The sequence below is a fragment of the Lucilia sericata genome, unplaced genomic scaffold, assembly GCF_015586225.1.
Source record: "Lucilia sericata isolate MDLA Ls3-8-SP2 unplaced genomic scaffold, ASM1558622v1 Contig001151F_arrow, whole genome shotgun sequence".
NCBI lineage: Eukaryota > Metazoa > Arthropoda > Insecta > Diptera > Calliphoridae > Lucilia > Lucilia sericata.
This window is the reverse complement of record NW_023995122.1, coordinates 35,924-54,575: the sequence shown is the minus strand read 5'-3', so window position 1 is coordinate 54,575 and position 18,652 is coordinate 35,924. Positions and strand designations below refer to the sequence as shown.

General features: G+C 27.1%; 1 protein-coding gene across 2 annotated transcripts; it reads right to left on the bottom strand.

Annotated features, from left to right (window-relative positions):
• Positions 1-2,045: 2,045 nt before the first annotated feature.
• On the bottom strand, positions 2,046-18,058 carry LOC119610308 (NADPH--cytochrome P450 reductase). 2 transcript variants are annotated; one of them, XM_037965462.1, is made up of 8 exons: positions 17,553-18,058; positions 10,260-10,461; positions 9,998-10,190; positions 9,773-9,922; positions 5,698-5,822; positions 4,878-5,634; positions 2,692-3,182; positions 2,046-2,625 (listed from the first exon to the last, which is right to left on the bottom strand). In XM_037965462.1, exons 2-8 carry the CDS (start codon positions 10,415-10,417, stop codon positions 2,481-2,483), a joined length of 2,019 nt encoding a protein of 672 aa, XP_037821390.1. In that variant the 5' UTR covers positions 10,418-10,461; positions 17,553-18,058; the 3' UTR covers positions 2,046-2,480. The 2 variants fall into 2 exon arrangements, with proteins under 2 accessions (XP_037821390.1, XP_037821391.1); XM_037965463.1 differs by lacking the exons at positions 9,773-9,922; positions 9,998-10,190; positions 10,260-10,461; positions 17,553-18,058 and adding an exon at positions 5,980-6,479.
• Positions 18,059-18,652: the final 594 nt, after the last annotated feature.

Here is an 18,652-nt window from a genome sequence, read left to right as displayed (position 1 = left end):
AAATAATAAATTTTAATTTATTTGAACATCGATCTCTCATTTATGCGCGATATTTATTCAAGTGTTTTAAATAACACAAGTTTTCAGCAGAACTATGAAAACTGTTGATTTCGCTAGTATGTGAAGTTATTTATTTTTTCATTTAGAATATTTTTATTATATAATTTCCCCTTATTCACGAACGAAATTTTTATTTTTTAAATTAGATTTTGTATTGAAATTTTGTTTTATAAACCTTTTATAAAATGTTTGTGAATAAGGGAGTTAGAATTTAAAATTTTGGTATTTTTTGCATATTTATAACAGATAAAACTTCTTTCGAAAATTTTCATATAGATAGAAATATGTATATAAACTACAAAAATATTTTGCCATCAAAATCTCATTTCCATTAAAATGAGCGACTATTGAATATAGTCTATCTACATATCGTCGTTGCTCCGGCAAAATCAATCATATGAAAATTTTTGATTTCTTATTTTATTTATTAAATATTGCTTCAAAATACTTGAAACAAAATCAGTTATGGGTAGCGTTTGTTAATGGATCAGAAATAAATAATTATTCTGAAATATATTTATTTACAAAGCAAGCGTTTCAGGTGACGATATGTAAAAGTTTTAAAATTCTCCGAAAAATTATATTTTGTAATATTTTTGAACTAGCACAAAAAGAACTTAAAATGGGTATTTAACACATCTTTGGAGAGAAGTTTAGGCCACAGAACAAAAAATTTGACAAACGTTTCCATAGAATGAACCAAGCTTTAATTTTCGGTGGGAATTTCAGTATCTTATTTTTTCTCCATACAAATGGGGACATCCCAATGTAGCTAGCTATATTAATTTCCAGCTTATAAAAAATTACCTATAAATATTGATTGAATTTTGTTTATTTTCCGACGTATAAAAAAACAATTAGCAGTCTCATTGTTGCCGGCAATTGAGACTCCATTAGTTTTATTAACATGCTCATTATGAGATAGAACTTACACATAATTTTGTTACGAAACGAAATTCTTCCAGTTTTCCTCACGTCTGGCTTCCATACCTTAGATGCTGCAAGGCGTTGTTCCACAAAAAGTTTATGAATTTTGTGACACCATGCCTCAAGCGAAAGCTTTGTCTCATAGAAAACACATCAGCAGCGAATGAATTCATACAAGAAATGATTTTTCGCATTCTACAAGCCCAGCAATGTGTGTATATATGAGATATTTTTTATTAGCTAAAATTTTCATTGTAAAACGCGCGCGAAAGTCTAAAGAAAACTAAATAAGTATTAGTATTAGCCGGCACTATCAAAAAAATAAAAGAAAAAGTAATGCCAAGTTTTTAGGTTGTTCTTATTAGAGTTAGAGGTGATAATATGACGATAACAAACGATAACTTTGTAGTTGACTTTCATAAAGGAAATTATATCTATATCTATAGGTAACCGGAAAGTCAATCATTAAACAAAGTATACCCGGCGATAGTGAACTATATATATTCTGATCGGAAATGGAATGGGAATTATGTATTTCCTTACAAGTTCCCACTGAATGGAATTAAACTGTTCTCGTGCTAAAAAGTTGTTACTAATAAGAAAAAATTTAAATATAAAAATTAATACAAAGCAAATTCATTGATTTTAAAACTTGTTTTATTTTTAAACTATCGGAATCAATACAAATATAAAATACAAAATAGAAATTGTTCAATTTGATAATTAATAAAATTTTTCTAAATTTATTTTTTTAAATAACATTCATATTTGTATTTTTATTTTTGAATTGGTAGCACATTTATAGAAGTTGAAATTAACTTGTATAATTTTACATGTTAACTCCTAACGTTTATAAATTTTAAATTTATATGAAATTGCCTTTGAACTTTAGCAACAAAACACAACTAAAATCTAATAAAAAGCTTTTTTTGTTTATATGTATTTTTATAAAAATATATAAATTTATTTATTTATTGTCTTCTTCTTTTTATTTATCTTTATATAAACATTGCATTATAAAAATAGTATTAGTTTCATAAACTTGTTCAAAATTCAAATTTAAAGCAAAAAATCTTATAATTCATTTAAATAAATTGTGTTTAATTTAATTATGGTCATTTCTAAAAAAGAGGAAAATATTCCCAAACCGGAAGAGCTTTGTTTTTATCATTTCTTATTTTACAATAAAAATATACACTTAAATTTAAATTAAAATAAAAAAATTAAAAAAATTGTTTTAATAGTTTTAAATTGTTAAATAAAAGCACACACATACAAAATGGAAGTCGTCTAGTCATAAAAGTAGAATTTGTATGAAATAAGCCATGTAACAGGCTTTTTATTAATGGCTCCTTGTACTATTAGGAATGCTGTGTGTCATCTTATGGTATTGCAGGAGCCAAGTCAACACATGATACAAGATTCTACTGCAAGGCTTAAAGCCTTCGAAATAAATGACTTAAAACAATATGAACAGATGACAATTTCAACATTTAGCTCCAGACATCGGCCGAATAACGTTTTTGTGCTTCCATTTTCTTAAGATATTGCACAGCATCAGCTTCGCTCATATTACCTTTGGTTGATAAAATTTTAACTAATATATTTCTAACATCAACAGCCATGTTTTTAGCATCACTGAAAAGAATTAAGAATATAAATTATTTTAATGTTAAAATTTTGAGGTAAAATTTGCAAACTTACCCGCAAATATAGAAATGACCCTTATTTTCACCTATAACCTTCCATAACAAATCGGCATCCTCTTCAATAAGATGTGTGACATAGATCTTCTTTTCCTGATCACGTGAGAAGGCGGTCTTCAAAGTCAAGGTACCCTTTTCAACATATTCCTCCAATTCTTCTTTGTAAATAAAATCTTCGCTCTTCTTTCTGCAGCCAAAATAGAGTATAGTATCACCAACAACTTTGCCTTCGTCACGCAAGTATTGACGTTCCTGTATGAAACCTCTGAAGGGAGCCAAACCGGTGCCAGGACCCACCATAATAATAGGAGTTTCCGGTTTTGTAGGCAAACGGAATTGTGATTTACGTATGAAAATAGGCACTTTAACATCACCGTCAGAGGGTTGTTTCTCTTTCAAGAAGGTGGTGGCTACACCTTTGTTAATACGACCAGTGGGTGTTTTATATTGCACCAAAACAGCCGTAATATGAACATTTGTTGGATAGAGCTGAAAGATTGAAGAAAAAAATTTAATAAAAATCGTTCTCAATTTCTTTCTTAAAAAAGAGCTTTGAATTTATTTAAAATCATCGTAAGACATTTCCTTTTCCTAATTTAAAATTTGTCATTATTTTGGATTTAATTTCCTTTTCCTTTAGCCTATCGCTACTTATTTCGATAGTAAACTATTTATTAATTATCGTTAATTTACCAGCACTAATTTTGTCATTCTCTTAAATGTAACCGCCATTTTGACGTTCATTTTCCTTTCTCTTATTCTTCTTAGCAAAAAAGCTGCACAGCAGATCAGTTTCTCTCTGTTTTTCGTTTTATTCGTTTCGTTTGTTAAGAAAATATTTGTTAAATAAGTTTTAAAGCTTTAAAATTGGAAAAAAGTTATTTTAAATAGTTAATAATAGTTTTATTATATGGCGAAAAGCGTTTTTATATAAAATATTCTTCGCTATAAGTAAATTCAACGTTTTGTTTGTCGGGTCGTATCGTGTGTGTATTTGTGTGCATGGAGTACCCACTTGTCGGAGTCTCATAAATTAATGGAGTCTTTAAAGGCTAATTTGTGCTAAAAAGTTATTGCAAATAAGAAAAAAGTTTATAAAAAGTAAAAAATATAAAATTAAATTTGGCATTTTGTTTGTCGGGTCGTATCGAGTGTGTTTTTGTGTGCATGGAGTACCCACTTGTTGGAGTCTCATAAATGTAATAGAGCCTTTAAAGGCTATTTTGTGTTAAAAAGTTCTTGCAAATAAGAAAAAAGTTGATAAAAATCTAAAATAAAGTGAATGCAACAAAAATGCACAAGTAGTATGTGTGTATAAAAAAGCATAATGTTGTGTTGAGAAAAAAGTGAAAATGTCTATCTTGGTTTTGTCCTTTAAAGAAAAATGCTGTAAGCATGAATTAGAAATTAACTAGGACAGAACTAGAACTGAACTAGAACTGAACTAGAACTGAACTAGAAATGAACTAGAACTGAACTAGAACTGAACTAGAAATGAACTAGAACTGAACTAGAACTGAAATAGAACTGAACTTAAACTGAACTAGAACTGAACTAGAACTGAACTAGAACTGAACTAGAACTGAACTAGAACTGAACTAGAACTGAACAAGAACTGAACTAGAACTGAACTAGAACTGAACTAGAACTGAACTAGAACTGAACTAGAACTGAACTAGAACTGAACTAGAACTGAACTAGAACTGAACTAGAACTGAACTAGAACTGAAGTAGAACTGAAGTAGAACTGAACTAGAACTGAACTAGAACTGAACTAGAACTGAACTAGAACTGGACTAGAACTGAACTAGAACTCAACTAGAACTCAACTAGAACTGAACTGTCTATATCCATTTAACTGTTTGTAATCATACGTTGGAAATGTCTTGGAGTACTGAAATGCATCTTATAAAAAGGATTGCGGAGATAGCATCTTAGAGTAAAGCAGGAAAGCGAAAGGTAAGTCTTCTCCTACTTTTTCAAGAATTTATTTTCAAAGACGATAGTAGATAGGCACTAAACTTAAAAAAAAAAATTATTATTTAACACCTATGTAAATAAATTGGAAAGATTTGAAATCTAAATTATGCATTACAAAAGTTAGGTAAAACAGTCACCGGCCTATATTGAAACCTTAAAATATCAATACATAATTCAACATAAAATCCTTTTAAAAAAACTCACCTTAGAAGATGATGAAATCGAATAGTAACGAGGCTGCAAACGTGGCAACAATTCACAAACATGATCAATTGGTGGTCGGCAGGATTTAATATCCTCTAAAATATGTACAATATTTCTGCAAGAATCTTGAATCCAACTTTGATATTTTTCCTTGCCCTCCGGGGTAATAGAAGCCATATTGCGTAAAAATTCTTTATCCGATTCCTCTGTACAATATTCAGCCAATTCTTTGAGAATATGTGTCCTAGGTATGGCAGTTATTTCCAAATAATGAGTCAAGGCGGTACGATAAGTGGTGGGACAGGGGAAGGGATGTTTTTTGCTACTATCCGTATCGGTGTTAATCAAAGAGAAAACAGTATCCAAATCAGCTTGACACAATTTGCCTAATCTATCGACTAAATCTTTGTCATTAATAGGGTACATGGCCACATGATCACCAGCATCATAACGCATTTTAGAACCTTCAATATTCAATTCGATATGCATACAAGAACGACCACCACCATGATGCAATTCACGATTAACAGTGACAGGGGCAAGGAAGGGATTTTTGGCATCGAAGGGAGGTCGTTGATTTTGCATAGAGTGTAAACGGGCAATTTCACCGGTGTAAATGCGATCGGGTTGTACATCAGGTTGCTCCAATAAACGGAATTGACGGATGAGCACTTCCTCGCCACCACCTTCAATGCCGAAGAAGTCACAGACGGTAGGCCAGAAGCGATCCTTCCAAGTAATAAAGTCATCTTCAATGCTGATATTATTATAAAGTAATTTTAATTGTTTATCTATGATTATTAAAGACAATTTTACTTACTTGGCATCATCATCACCCAAACCCAATTCAAATACTCTAGTGGCTCCCAATTCCTCTAAACGTTTGTCTACATATATGGCAACTTTGTTGTAATGTTCATAAGTTTTATTACCCAAACCAAATACCTAGAAGAAATGAAAAAAAAAAAATTATTAAACTTCCGGGAACAAAATCCAATAGATAAATTTTATTTTTACAACTTGGTCAATGAAAAAATTAATAGTCAAGGTCAGTTAACCTCCCAAAAGCTAATTTTTTTATTTTATTTAGGGTACTTCATACCCGTTGCTTTAATTCAAATATTAGATTATTATTACACAAATTATCTAATAATACAGCCGCCACAGCCTGGTGTCTGCTCCATATCACAGATTTGTTATTATTAATTTTATTATTACAATATTTCATTAATATTGATGTAGAAGTTGATGAAGATGTTGTTGTTGATGATGATCTTTGAATCATCATTAATTTAGAACCCTTTTTAAGGGAAATTAAGCGAGTTAACATTTTGTTTTTATTTTCTAGTGCAAATATTACGCAATAATTAACATATTTCAATAGTTTGGTTTTAATAATTTTGTACACGTTTATTTAATTGTTTTATATTAAATAACAAATTTAGAATTTTTTATTCAGATTAGTTTATGCAATTTGTACATTTTATTTAATTATTGATACTATTGCATTAAGATAGTATGTGAACAGCACGTTGTTGTTAAAAAGAACAGCCCCGTCTTTTTTGATGTTTAACATCTCTGTTAATTTTGCTGCTTGTGTTAACTTTGACAGAGTTGTATTTAGTTGGTAGTATATGTTAAGTTGTTGCTATTTTATTTACAGTTGTCAAATTTGTTTTGTTTTTATTTATTTTACCCATTTGACCGTTATCTGTATGATTCTTTTTTTGTTTAAGTTTACTAATCATTATGACTAGACGTTTTCATAATGAAATTTCATTATGACAGTGTTAGATTTCAAGTTTATTAGCTTTTTAACCATGAAATGGTAAATTTTTCATTACTAGTTTATTTTGTTTATTCTTAATGATTTATGTTGAGATTTTGATATCATATACATACATACATATGTATAAATGTATAAGTTGAACACTTATGTTTTTATTAAAAAGCTTGAACATTAAGTATCTTATATTTTATGAGATTCAGTTAGAATTTTAGGTTAGTTAGAACAGGGTATAATTTTAAGGGACTTATTAGTGACGATGGTAATTGAATTTAGTTTATATTAAACTTGTCCAAAAATTCAGTGATTTAAAAGAATGAAAAGTGCTACAAATTTATAACTAAATTTTACAATAGTTATCGTAGCCAAATAGTCTGAAATTTGGTGCTCATGAAAATATATGTATTTACCTCTAATGTTAATGTTATGTTTAATACCTATTTCGAAATTATGTATTAATTAGCTAGTTAGTTTATTAGTTGAACTTATAAATAAGAAAATTTTAAGATCTGCTTAACAAATTTTGAATTTGTCTCTCTAAACTATAAGGAGTTATCAAAATATAATTTTAGGTCAATTTTGATTTTAAATAAACCCATATTGCGTACAATCTGAAAACTGTTTTTAAAAATTTCTATAAAATTCTTAATGAATGTTTTTAGTAAATATTATAGAAACAAATTAAGTTTGACTTTGAAAATAGAATTACACTTTCGAACCTTTGACCGTTGACAAATTTCTTTTTAAATAGTTTGTTTTAACAAAGCCGTTGCACCTAATTTAAATTAAATGTGTCATGTAGTGTTTTTATAATTTTTATTTTCCTTAATAAAGTTCATTACTTTCAATTTCGGCGTACGTGACTAAAACACGAAAGACTGAACAAATTAAAATGTAAACCACTTGTATGACCCAAAATTAGAACTACTTAAAACGTATGTTCACATATTTTAAATTGTAAATTAAATTGCAAAAATATTTCATTTAAAAGTATTTAAAAGTTTAAAATATTTCGAAATTCCACATTCATGGTCTCTATCAATATTCATTATTTAGGAAACTATATAATTGTGAAGAGAACTCAATAAATGGCAAGTTTTCGAATAAGTATTAATAAAATATTATTGCTTGACATTTGGTTACTTAAATTTATACAATGCTTTCATCATTATATTTTGTTTTTATATTAAATAAAGTGTATTGTTTTGTACTTTATTTACCTGTAGAGGTATAATTTTGTTTTTAATAACAACTACTTAAACAATTTCATATCGTCATTTAATTATTTTTTCTTTTCTTTCTATATTTCCCGATTATAATTGCTATATTCTAGGGGTTTAATGTATAATGTTATTAAATGTATTTTGTGTAGACTTTGTGATCACCTAGTTTGACGTGTGCTTAAAATTTATAGAAATAAACTTAAAAAAAAATTAACATTAGACATTGGTTATCATTTATATAGGTTGAAACTATAAAAAATTAAATGAATTAAAAAGAAATCTTATCATTTGCTACATACATATGAATGTCATGCTAAGTTTTATATTTCATTAAACTAGTTTCATATAGTTTATTTTTTAATATTATAGAACGACGACCTATTCTTAAAAAAACAACATACGTTTGAATAAATACTGCACTTTGACCAATTAGCACAATTTTTGTGAACGTCATAATGATAAGGAAAACTTTGAAAGAATTTATTTTTTACTTTACAAAATTGTAGTCAAATTTATTTCTACTTTTCAGTCATTTGTATTGATAATTACTTGTATAAAGAATTATGGATTAAATCATTCAATTAACCATCAAAGATTAGATTAAAAATAGACTGAAAACTTTTTTTTACCCTCCAGGGGGTTAATTAATGAAATTAGTTTATCTGAAAATTAACACATGAAATTAATACATATGTATTTTAAATACTTCCTTATAAAGACCGTACGTACGTCTGTCAAATTTAATTTAATATTGTTTTGAGTATCTTAAACTCAAACAAATTACATACATATGTATGTATTTCATTCCATCATTAATGAATTCAATCATTTACAAGTAAAAACTTATTATGAGTTTTAATATTGTTTTAATATTGCAAAAAATAAATCGTGTTCAAAGGTCTCATTAAATTTGCCCCACGTGTTGTGTGTAAATATTGCAAAATGCTGTCATAATGAAAGTCATTTAAACTGTAATAAAGTAAACAATAATATAGAAATAAGCTACTTAAAGAAATTAGTTTAGGTTTTTTCCGTATCGTCTCCATTTGACATTTAAACTTTCTAACTTTTGCTCAAATTTGTGTTAATTTTACATTTAAATAAGTGTAACCTCTACCTTTAATCATATCTTGAATTTAAGTAAATTTACTCTCGGTTAAACGTGAAAAGTTCAAAGATATCATTGACATCTGAAATATTTTTGTGTCAAAATTACAAATTACAAACAGTTGAATATTTTTGTTTTAATAATTTAACACTTTGGATATTGTTCTTTCAAATAAAGACAAATCTTGTTGGTATTGTAAGTACAATTGAAAAAATTTTACTGCCTGTTGAACTTCAAAAGCTCAAAGGTCTCGCATACATCTTTAACAGCTTTGTGTCAATATGACGAAATGACAGCTGAATATTTTTATGATGAACATTTGTTATTATTTAAAACTTTGAAAATAATTTTTGAATAACTTTTTATGTAAAGATTAGATTAGATTGAGATTATAGTAAAAACTTAAATATTTTACAATAATTTATTTGTATTTTATAGGAAACCAAAGTAAACCTTTGTACTTTTTCTTATAAGAATTCGTTTTTCTATTTTAAAATAACCATTTAGAAAAGAAAAATCTGTTTATTTTTATACCTTTTTAGGAACATTTAGCCGAAAATTCAGCTGAATTAACATTTAAATAGCTGAATAGTGAAAATTAGTTAATTTATACAAATATTAATAAATCAGCTTAGCTGAATTGAATTTTTCTTGTCGAAATATATAATATTCATTAAAAATATTACTTTCTATGCTATACATTAGATTTTTAAAGAAATTCTGACATTACTTGTAGAAATGTCTATAAAAGTCGGAACAAAAAATATGTAATACTTACAGCATAATTGAGACCAGTTAAATCGGCATCACCGTTTGTAATCCATTCATAAAATTCCATAGCATTATCGGTGGGATCACCCTCACCATAGGTGGCTAAACAAAACACAGCCAATGAATTGGAAATATCTTTCAATTGAAGTAATTCTTCCTGCAATAAGAAAATAAAGTTATAAATTAAAACTTAATTATAAGCGAAATTTGTTTTCTTTATAACAAAACTTACCATATCACATTCTTCAGGATCAGCTACCATACCCTTCATACGATAGCGTATACCTTCTTTAGCCAAACGGCCAGCAAATTCTTCAGCTGTACCAGTTTGTGAGCCATAAAATACGACTAGACTACGACCAGAGGCTTTTAATTTTTTAATAAAAGAATTATCTGCACTTGTGGTAGTGCTTACGGTGGTAGGTCTTTAAAAAAGAAAAAATAAAAAAACATTAGGATTCATTAATTTTTTTTTAATTGTAAAAAATACTTACTGTATGGAGTAGGAACGTATGGGTTCTTCTTCCTTCTTGCGACTACGCATGAAATACCAGGCAGCACCCGCTATCAATACTACTAATAGTGCTATATCTAGTGTACCCAAGAAGGGTTCATCACCAGTAACAATTTCTTCTACCTTCTCACTGGACATTTTAACTAATTTTTGTGTGTTTGTGAGTTTTAAAGGGATTTGAACTGTAAGACAAAAAGAAAGTATTGTTAGAAACTTGTTAACATTTCAAATTCAAATACACTGGAAAACTATCATCATAGCCTACGACTACAGGAATGTAAATTTTTTGCAGAAATGTTAATTTCAATTGGATTTTGTATTCCGAATATTGTAATTTATTTTCTTTCTTTTTATATATTTGCCTGTCTCTACTGTTCTATAACATTTACATGTATAGGTGGTGTTCTTGTATAAGTATATATTTTTAATGTTTATATAGGAATCGTATACTAGGTGCGTCAAGTTGAAATCATGTGGACTTGTTCTACGTACAACCGATCGTTAGTCTGTCGTACGCATTAATAATGCCACGTCAGCTTTATTTTGCATTCATAAGTCCTCATTTTCGTGTAGAACTTTTTTTGTCTAATACCATGACATTTTGCAAATTACAAACAGAAAAAGAAATAAAATAGAAAAAAAAGCGTTGATCTAACGTTTTATTAATTGAAGAGTATTTTTGGATTTGAGAGACAACATTAAAATCGTACAGACACTTGTTGTATGAGGAAGTGACGCTATTATATAGATTTCAAAAAGTAACACAAATTATATACATCTGGTTGACCAAGATGTTCTCTCCTTTAAAGATACAATGTTGTCAATTTTCAGTGTTGTTAAGCAGATTAAACCATTTTTTCAATTTCAATAAATCAATGATCCCAAAAAATATTGCTTAAAAGAAAGTGTATCATGGAAATTAGTTAATTTTTGTAATGTAAAGGAATTTTTTTAATGAATTTTATAAAGAAAATGTACCTTGAACTTGATTTTAATAATTAATTAGGAAAGTCTTTTTAAACAGGTTAAACTTATGTTTTCTTGATAAGCTAATTTTATTTTATTGAATTTTTTTAGCTTTTTGTTTTTAAAATTTGATTACAATCCTCTGCTTATACTAAATAAATCAAAAATACTGACACATACAAAAATGTCTAGCCAATCATATAAATATTGATAAGAAACACTCTTTGAAAAAACATTTAAAATTAAATGAAATAAACTGTTCTTTGTAATACTCATACACAAGAATTTAGATCTAACATTTCCATCAGTCCATTCTGATCAGTGATCATATATAATATATTTTCTCTGAATAGTTTGTTTTTTTAAAGCAAAGTTCGAATTTTGCAAAAATTATTAAAAAGTTTCATGATTTTTAACACTTTTGAATACATGTCGGACTTGAAGAGGCTCAATGAATTATTTTGAAAAGAGGCTCAGTGAAACATATATTTGAAAAAAATTGCTAATATTTTGTTTTTGAAAAATTATTTTCGAAGAGTTTTTCGTATAATCTTTAGATATATTTGTGAGCATCGACAGAAAAGTTTTTTCAGCGTATTGTGTAAATTAATCTTTATATCCAGAAACTATTGATTGGATTCTAAAATGATCTAGCCATGTCCACCTGTAGCTAGGGAGCTGATATATAATTATTTTCTAGCATTCTGAAACTTTCGAACCATAATTAACCCAAGTCCTCATAAAAGACATTCTTTTGAAAATCACTGTGATGTTTATATTAAAATCGATATATGAAAAGGTATAGATTATTAATATACATAATGTCAAGTTTTTCGTAGGATATATTTTTTCAATAAATTCTAGGAGATTTTTCTTTTTGAAAAATTAAGAATTAAGGTTTTGCTATATATCTATCTATCTATCTATCTATCTATCTATCTATCTATCTATCTATCTATCTATCTATCTATCTATTTATTTATCTATCTATCTATCTATCTATCTATCTATCTATCTATCTATCTATCTATCTATCTATCATCTATCTATCTATCTATCTATCTATCTATCTATCTATCTATCTATCTATCTATCTATCTATCTATCTATCTATCTATCTATCTATCTATCTATCTATCTATCTATCTATCTATCTATCTATCTATCTATCTATCTATCTATCTATCTATCTATCTATCTATCTATCTATCTATCTATCTATCTATCTATCTATCTATCTATCTATCTATCATCTAAGAATCTAAGGCAACTGATAGGACAAATTTTCAAAGCTAGTGGACCGGGCACCGCTAGTTGTATATAAAATACGTTGAAAAAAGTTTTGCAATAGAAATTTGTATACTCTTTCGACGAGTCTAAAATTATATTTTTTTCTTCAGTTCACTAAAAAATTCGACAATTTTAAAATTATTATGCATTTCTTTTTATAATCATTCGTTTGTTCAGACGACATTTTTCAAATTTGTATAATTTTATTAATTGTAGTTAGAAAATCTCAAGTATTTGGAATAAAGTCTACAATAATTATACCTTTATATTGCAAATTTTATTAAATTTTAGATTAGCAGCTAAAAGGAAATGCATAAGAATAAATTAAACAAAAAAAGTAAATTGCAAATAATATGTTATTAAAAATAAACTTTTAATCAAATGCTATTAACATTATCTTGTTATATGACATTAAATTTTATTATTGTTTTGTTTATAATGATACTAATACAGAATTTAAATTATTAAATTAATAAAATTTGTTATTAAGCATAGAAACAGAAAAAAACAAATTATGGGAAGCAAATATTATTTAATAGAAATTTTGCAAGCTTTAAATTAAATTTTGGCACTAATTTTGTTAAGCTATAAAATTGTGATTTGTTTAAAAAACCCTGCAGTTTTGATTAATTGCAAAGGAGTAGATCTATAATATGACTTTGTAATAAAGTGATAATTCCTCTATATATGAAGGCTAGGAACTTGAACAATTCACTTTATCATTAAAGAACAAGTTGAAGGATTTGTTCTATTATTAGATCTGTTCCCCTTTTTTAATTATATTTACGATATGTAATTTTGTAAGTAATTAAAATGTTATATTAACCATATGTAAGTAATTGTTCTTGAATTCCTAATCATTAAAAGGCAATTTTAGATAATTGCTAAGGGTGATACTTATATTCTATTATCTCTATATAATCTATATTTCTTTAAACATTATGTATTCATAGTTTGTATTTAACAAGTTTTTCCATATCTGATATTACCCGAGTCGTAATAAGCGTTTAACAGGTTTTCTGTATTTGATTATTTAATATGTTTCAATGTTATCTATCTATTCAGGTTTTATCATATAATCGTTTTAATCAAATCATTTCACTTTTTACAGAATTCTGTAATCAGAGTTTGAATTTGTTTAGAAAAACATTTTTGTTTTCGAATAATCTTCTTTATTTTCCGGAACTATTATTAATATAGAAATATAAAACTCATGTTATTTTTTTATTGAAAATTATCTAATAAATCTCAAAGTCTGTTATAATAAGCATTGTTTTGAAATAACCTCGATTTTTTTTTTGCAACAAAACAAATTTAAAATTGCTATTTTGTTGTTTACATTGTTTGCATTTGTTGTTATTTTCTCTTTTCTAATAAAATTAGGGTTTCGTTCACAGCAACTCTTGGGTATAAATTACCGGGAAATAAGATGATTTTGTTTGGATTTTATCGAGAATCCGTTGTAATTATATTATTAGCAGAATATTTAACAAATTACTACCAAAAGTATTAAAAATTTTTCGAATTTAATTTCGAATTTTCGAATTTAAATTCGATAATAATGCATTATAATCTATAAAGTATTTCACTATTCCCGAGTATAAGAAATATTAGATATTTCGAAACCCAAAAATTGATATTCATTCAAGACCAAAGAAAACTGTTGCAGATACTCAGGATGCTGCACCTATAACACGTTAGACGGCGTTACAACAATATAACTTATTTAATATTTGTTAAAGTAGGAAAAATTAGTTTTTGTATCTGTCAATAAATCAATAAAATTGTTCAAAATTAACATATAAATCAATAACTTAAGTTATTGCCAACTGTATGGTATTATTAAGTCGTACTTGACCTACCATAATATTGAATTTTCAATAGCGTATAATAAATATACATGGTTTGTTAAAAAAATCTATTAGATAAGCTAAATTATAAATAATGATAACATGTTAAGGGACAAATATACATATTATTAATAATTACTATCTATTTGTAACTATTTATTTAATAGTTTTTTTTATAAATAATTTTTTCTCATTTGCTAAGTGCTTTTTTCTATATAAACAATTTTATTTTATTTTTGTTTTAATGATAAGGGCACTAAACTTTCATTACACCAAAAATTCGCTAAAAACAACAGTAGTTTATTTCTGTTATTATTTAATTTTCTTGTTTGTATAATACTAATGCGTTTTATTAATTATATATAGTTTTCCGTTTTTGCCTGCATGCGATTTTTATTTTTTTACACAAAACTAACACTTAATATTTGTATATTCATACAAATATTGCAATTTAATTTAATTATTGTAATTAAAATGGCACACAAAAGAAATTAATACTTATAAATTAGTTAGTGGTATGTATTATGAACTTTGTTTTGAATGTAATTAAAAATTAGAAATGCAAAATATGTAATTTAGCTTTTTGTGACATTGACACCTAACAAATTACGTAAATACATAGACATAGAGGATAAAATCTGATTCGATTTGTGATTTGGGGGGGAGACTGGTTTCAGTTCTATAATCATTTCTACATAATGCTCAGATATCTATACCGATATATTGCTTTTGTCACTCCGAAATATCATTGTAATTTAAATATACATATATTCTGAGATCTTTTAAAAATTTTGTTACATTTGTGGGTAATGATAGAACCTTCAGAATAGTACCAGGGGAAATGCTACATATGTATATTTCCCATCATATTTACCATTCACTGATCGGAAGTATTTTTGTACTGAAAATGAGGAAATTTTTTCAATCCACTGTCCAAAAACATTCAATATTCTATATCGGATGAAGATATTGATGCATATACTAAAATTTTGATAAAAATACATATTTTCAAATAATATTCAGATTATTATATTCTAAATAAGTCAATCTGATAAAAAGAATTAATTCGAAATATATCAAAATCATTGTTCCCATATACCACTGTATTACTGATAGCAGGATCTTGAAAAAAGAAGACAATATAACAAAGCTAAAATCTTTATTTTAAAACCGATAGACTGGACTTTCTGATGACATGATGATTGGCTCCTGATGAGGGGATAAAGAGGTTAACAATTTGTCCAAAATATTTTCTATTGATCAGAAATTAAAAAAAAAATTTGGTAAAAAGTTTTCAAACACTATTGTTGGCACTATGGGACCAAGTTCGGGGATATAAAGAATAATTTCTTTTGATCAATATTTAGTTGAAAGAAAAACATATCAGCCGCCTAACCAGTATTAGATGCTTTTACTTGATGCACAATTAAAATAGTACAATGTATCAAATTGTTAGCAATTTTAATCAAATAAATATAGACGTATGTATATTTACGAGATAATTTTCTCTGTTGTTATGAAAGCAAAATATTAGAGAGATGATGCATATAAAGTTTATATTATAAATGAAAAATTTTATAATTGTTGAAATTTGTTTATTAAATAAGAAGAAGGAGGCGGCGGTCTAGTCTATTATCACCAGCTAATGTTTATTGTAGACGTGTAAGCATGAGTAGACTAAATTATAAAAAAATCCACAATATTTTTCAGTTTGCAAAAATGCGAAAACAAAAATAAACGCAACAAGTTGTTGCTCTTTTAGGGTGAATTTTGCATTAAGTACGTAATATAAATGGAGAAACAAATATAAATTTTTAAATAAATTCCATTAGCTCCAATGTTTTATTATATAATTTCAATAAAAAAAAGAAACAACAATTTAATTCTTATTTATACATTGTAGTTTATTAAATTTAAAACAATTTTTTATAATTGAGAGAATATGCATAAATAAGTTAAATGAAATGGAATAAAGAGCAGAACCAAGCATAGAGAGTGTTTTTAATGGAATAAAATATTTTGTAATAATTTTTTAAACTCAAACTTATTCCAGCTTTCGAGGAAAATGTAAGAGAGTGCGAGAGATTCGATTTTTCAATTTTTAAATGAGAAAAACTAACGTTTTACTGTTACATTTGAGTGATTGCTGTTTTCAAAAATTGACAATTGAAAAGTCTAATTTTGCCATTATACACGCGCCATTTGTATGTAAAAGTTTTTGTATTTATAAATTTAAATAGGTATTTTTACAAATCATTATTTAAAAAAAAACTTGATTTAGTAAATACATTTTTTTTGTATGAAAAAATAATATAAACCGAACTTTAAACTTGTTAAGGTTTAACCTTGACCGTCGTCGCACAAAATACAAACAAAAGAGAATGAAGCAAGACAACAGATCGACTAAAATATAAACAGGGATGGAAGTTTGATATTTTTTATATGACAATCATAAAATAAATTTTGTAAATAAACGTTATAAGATTAATGGCGGTATTAACAAAAAAAAAATTATTTTTAAAACAAATCTAATATCTTTATTTCAGAAATTGTCATTTCGTTTTGGTACACATTGGTCATCAAAGTGTAATCCACTTCACAATAGGTCATAAACGGAAGAAGTTGTGGATGATTTTTACAAAAAAAAAAAAAAAAAATCTCAACTGATCTGAAATTTAAAATGGTCCAAATTATTTAAACAAAAAATAAGCCAAAAAGTACCTTTAAAGCTCAAAAATTAGCAAAAATATTTCCTACTTTATAATTCAACTGGATTAGGACGTTTCATGAGTTCTCATTTTAAAGCCTGAAAAATGGTTTAACATTCTTTCACCAAAATATTTAAAAAATGAAGTCCGTTTTCCATCAACTACTTCCGTTGCTTGCTGCTAAGTTTCCATTTCCAATATTAATAAAATGTATCGACAATAAATAATAAACTTTCCATCTCTGCCATACAAAATCGCATACAACTGACAGATCACAGGAAAAGATAGAAATGAATAGTAATAAAAAATTAAATACACAAAATACAAAAACACTATACATACTTATGTATACAAAATCTACACTTAATGGCCTCAATTTTGTAAAAAAAAAACACGAAACGAAACCACTAAATTATTTACAAATTTTTCAATTAAATTTTTTCGTAATTACAAACTTACCTTTTTACGTAAAACAAAAGATTACAAATTAACTAAAAATTTTAACTAAAATTTGTTTAAAATTATGTGGAAAATCAATATAATAATCCTTTCAGCAGATGTTGTTAATTAAGAACAAATTATGAAAAAGGTTCATTGATTTTAAGGTGTGCGTTTTGACGTTTTAAGCGATTTTTTTCTTGTTTTTTTTTTTTGTATCTAATAACGCGTCGTTGCCCTCTTCTCTAATAAATTCATAGCCCGTTTTGCAATATTCGTGATTTTTTGACTTGTAAGAGGTCCACAACGATAACAATACAATTTACAAACGAAAACGATCAGAGCCGAATGAATACAACACTAAATAAAATCACACTAATCACTTTTACTTAAAGTGAAGTTTAAATCGCGTGTTTTCCAAAAAAAAAAAAACTGAAATTTCTTCGTTTTCCTTCTTCTGTGCCAAATATGCAACAGAGTGCCTTTTTTCTTATTTTACACGTCGTTCCAGCTTGGAACTCAAAAAATGACTGAAATCCTAATGTATGGCCACAGTCAATTGATAGCAAAAGTGAACCGAGCAGACGACTGTGAACAGAAATTGAAATACACAACAATAACGACGACGATTACAACAAATACGCTTTTAGCAAGTGAGTAAAACACAAATAAAGATGAATGACAGCAAAGTGGAAATACACAAAAATAAAATAACAACAAAAAACCGCACACAAAAAGCAACTAGTCAGCCAGCCGGTCAGCCGACTAACCAGCCAGTCAGTCCGTCTGTCAGTTAGATAGCAACACAATCATACATACGAAGCACTTATTAAAATCAATACACTCGAAGAAAAAAATTTGCGTAGAAAAATCACACATAAAAGCTGTGTTGTGTATGTGTTTTGTATTAGGCTACGCCGAATTTTTTATACCCGCCACCCAAAAACGTGATTTAAAAGATTTTAACGGTACTGCTTTTAGCCTTATGTTCTAGTTCCCTTTCCTTAGACAGATGCATAAATTACAAGAAAATTCTAATTTGTTTTTTCTTTACCGAATTTTTCATGATCAACACAGAGTATTTTTTGAAAATGTCATTTTGATTTCTGCTCTTTATTTCC

Coding starts and splice junctions, on each gene's coding strand:
- LOC119610308 (XM_037965462.1), bottom strand. CDS start 10,417: ATGTCCAGTGAGAAGGTAGAAGAAATTGTTACTGGTGATGAACCCTTC. Junction 5,635..5,697: donor TTGGGTGATGATGATGCCAA/GTAAGTAAAATT, acceptor TAATAATATCAG/CATTGAAGATGACTTTATTA. Junction 3,183..4,877: donor CGATTTCATCATCTTCTAAG/GTGAGTTTTTTT, acceptor TCAATCTTTCAG/CTCTATCCAACAAATGTTCA.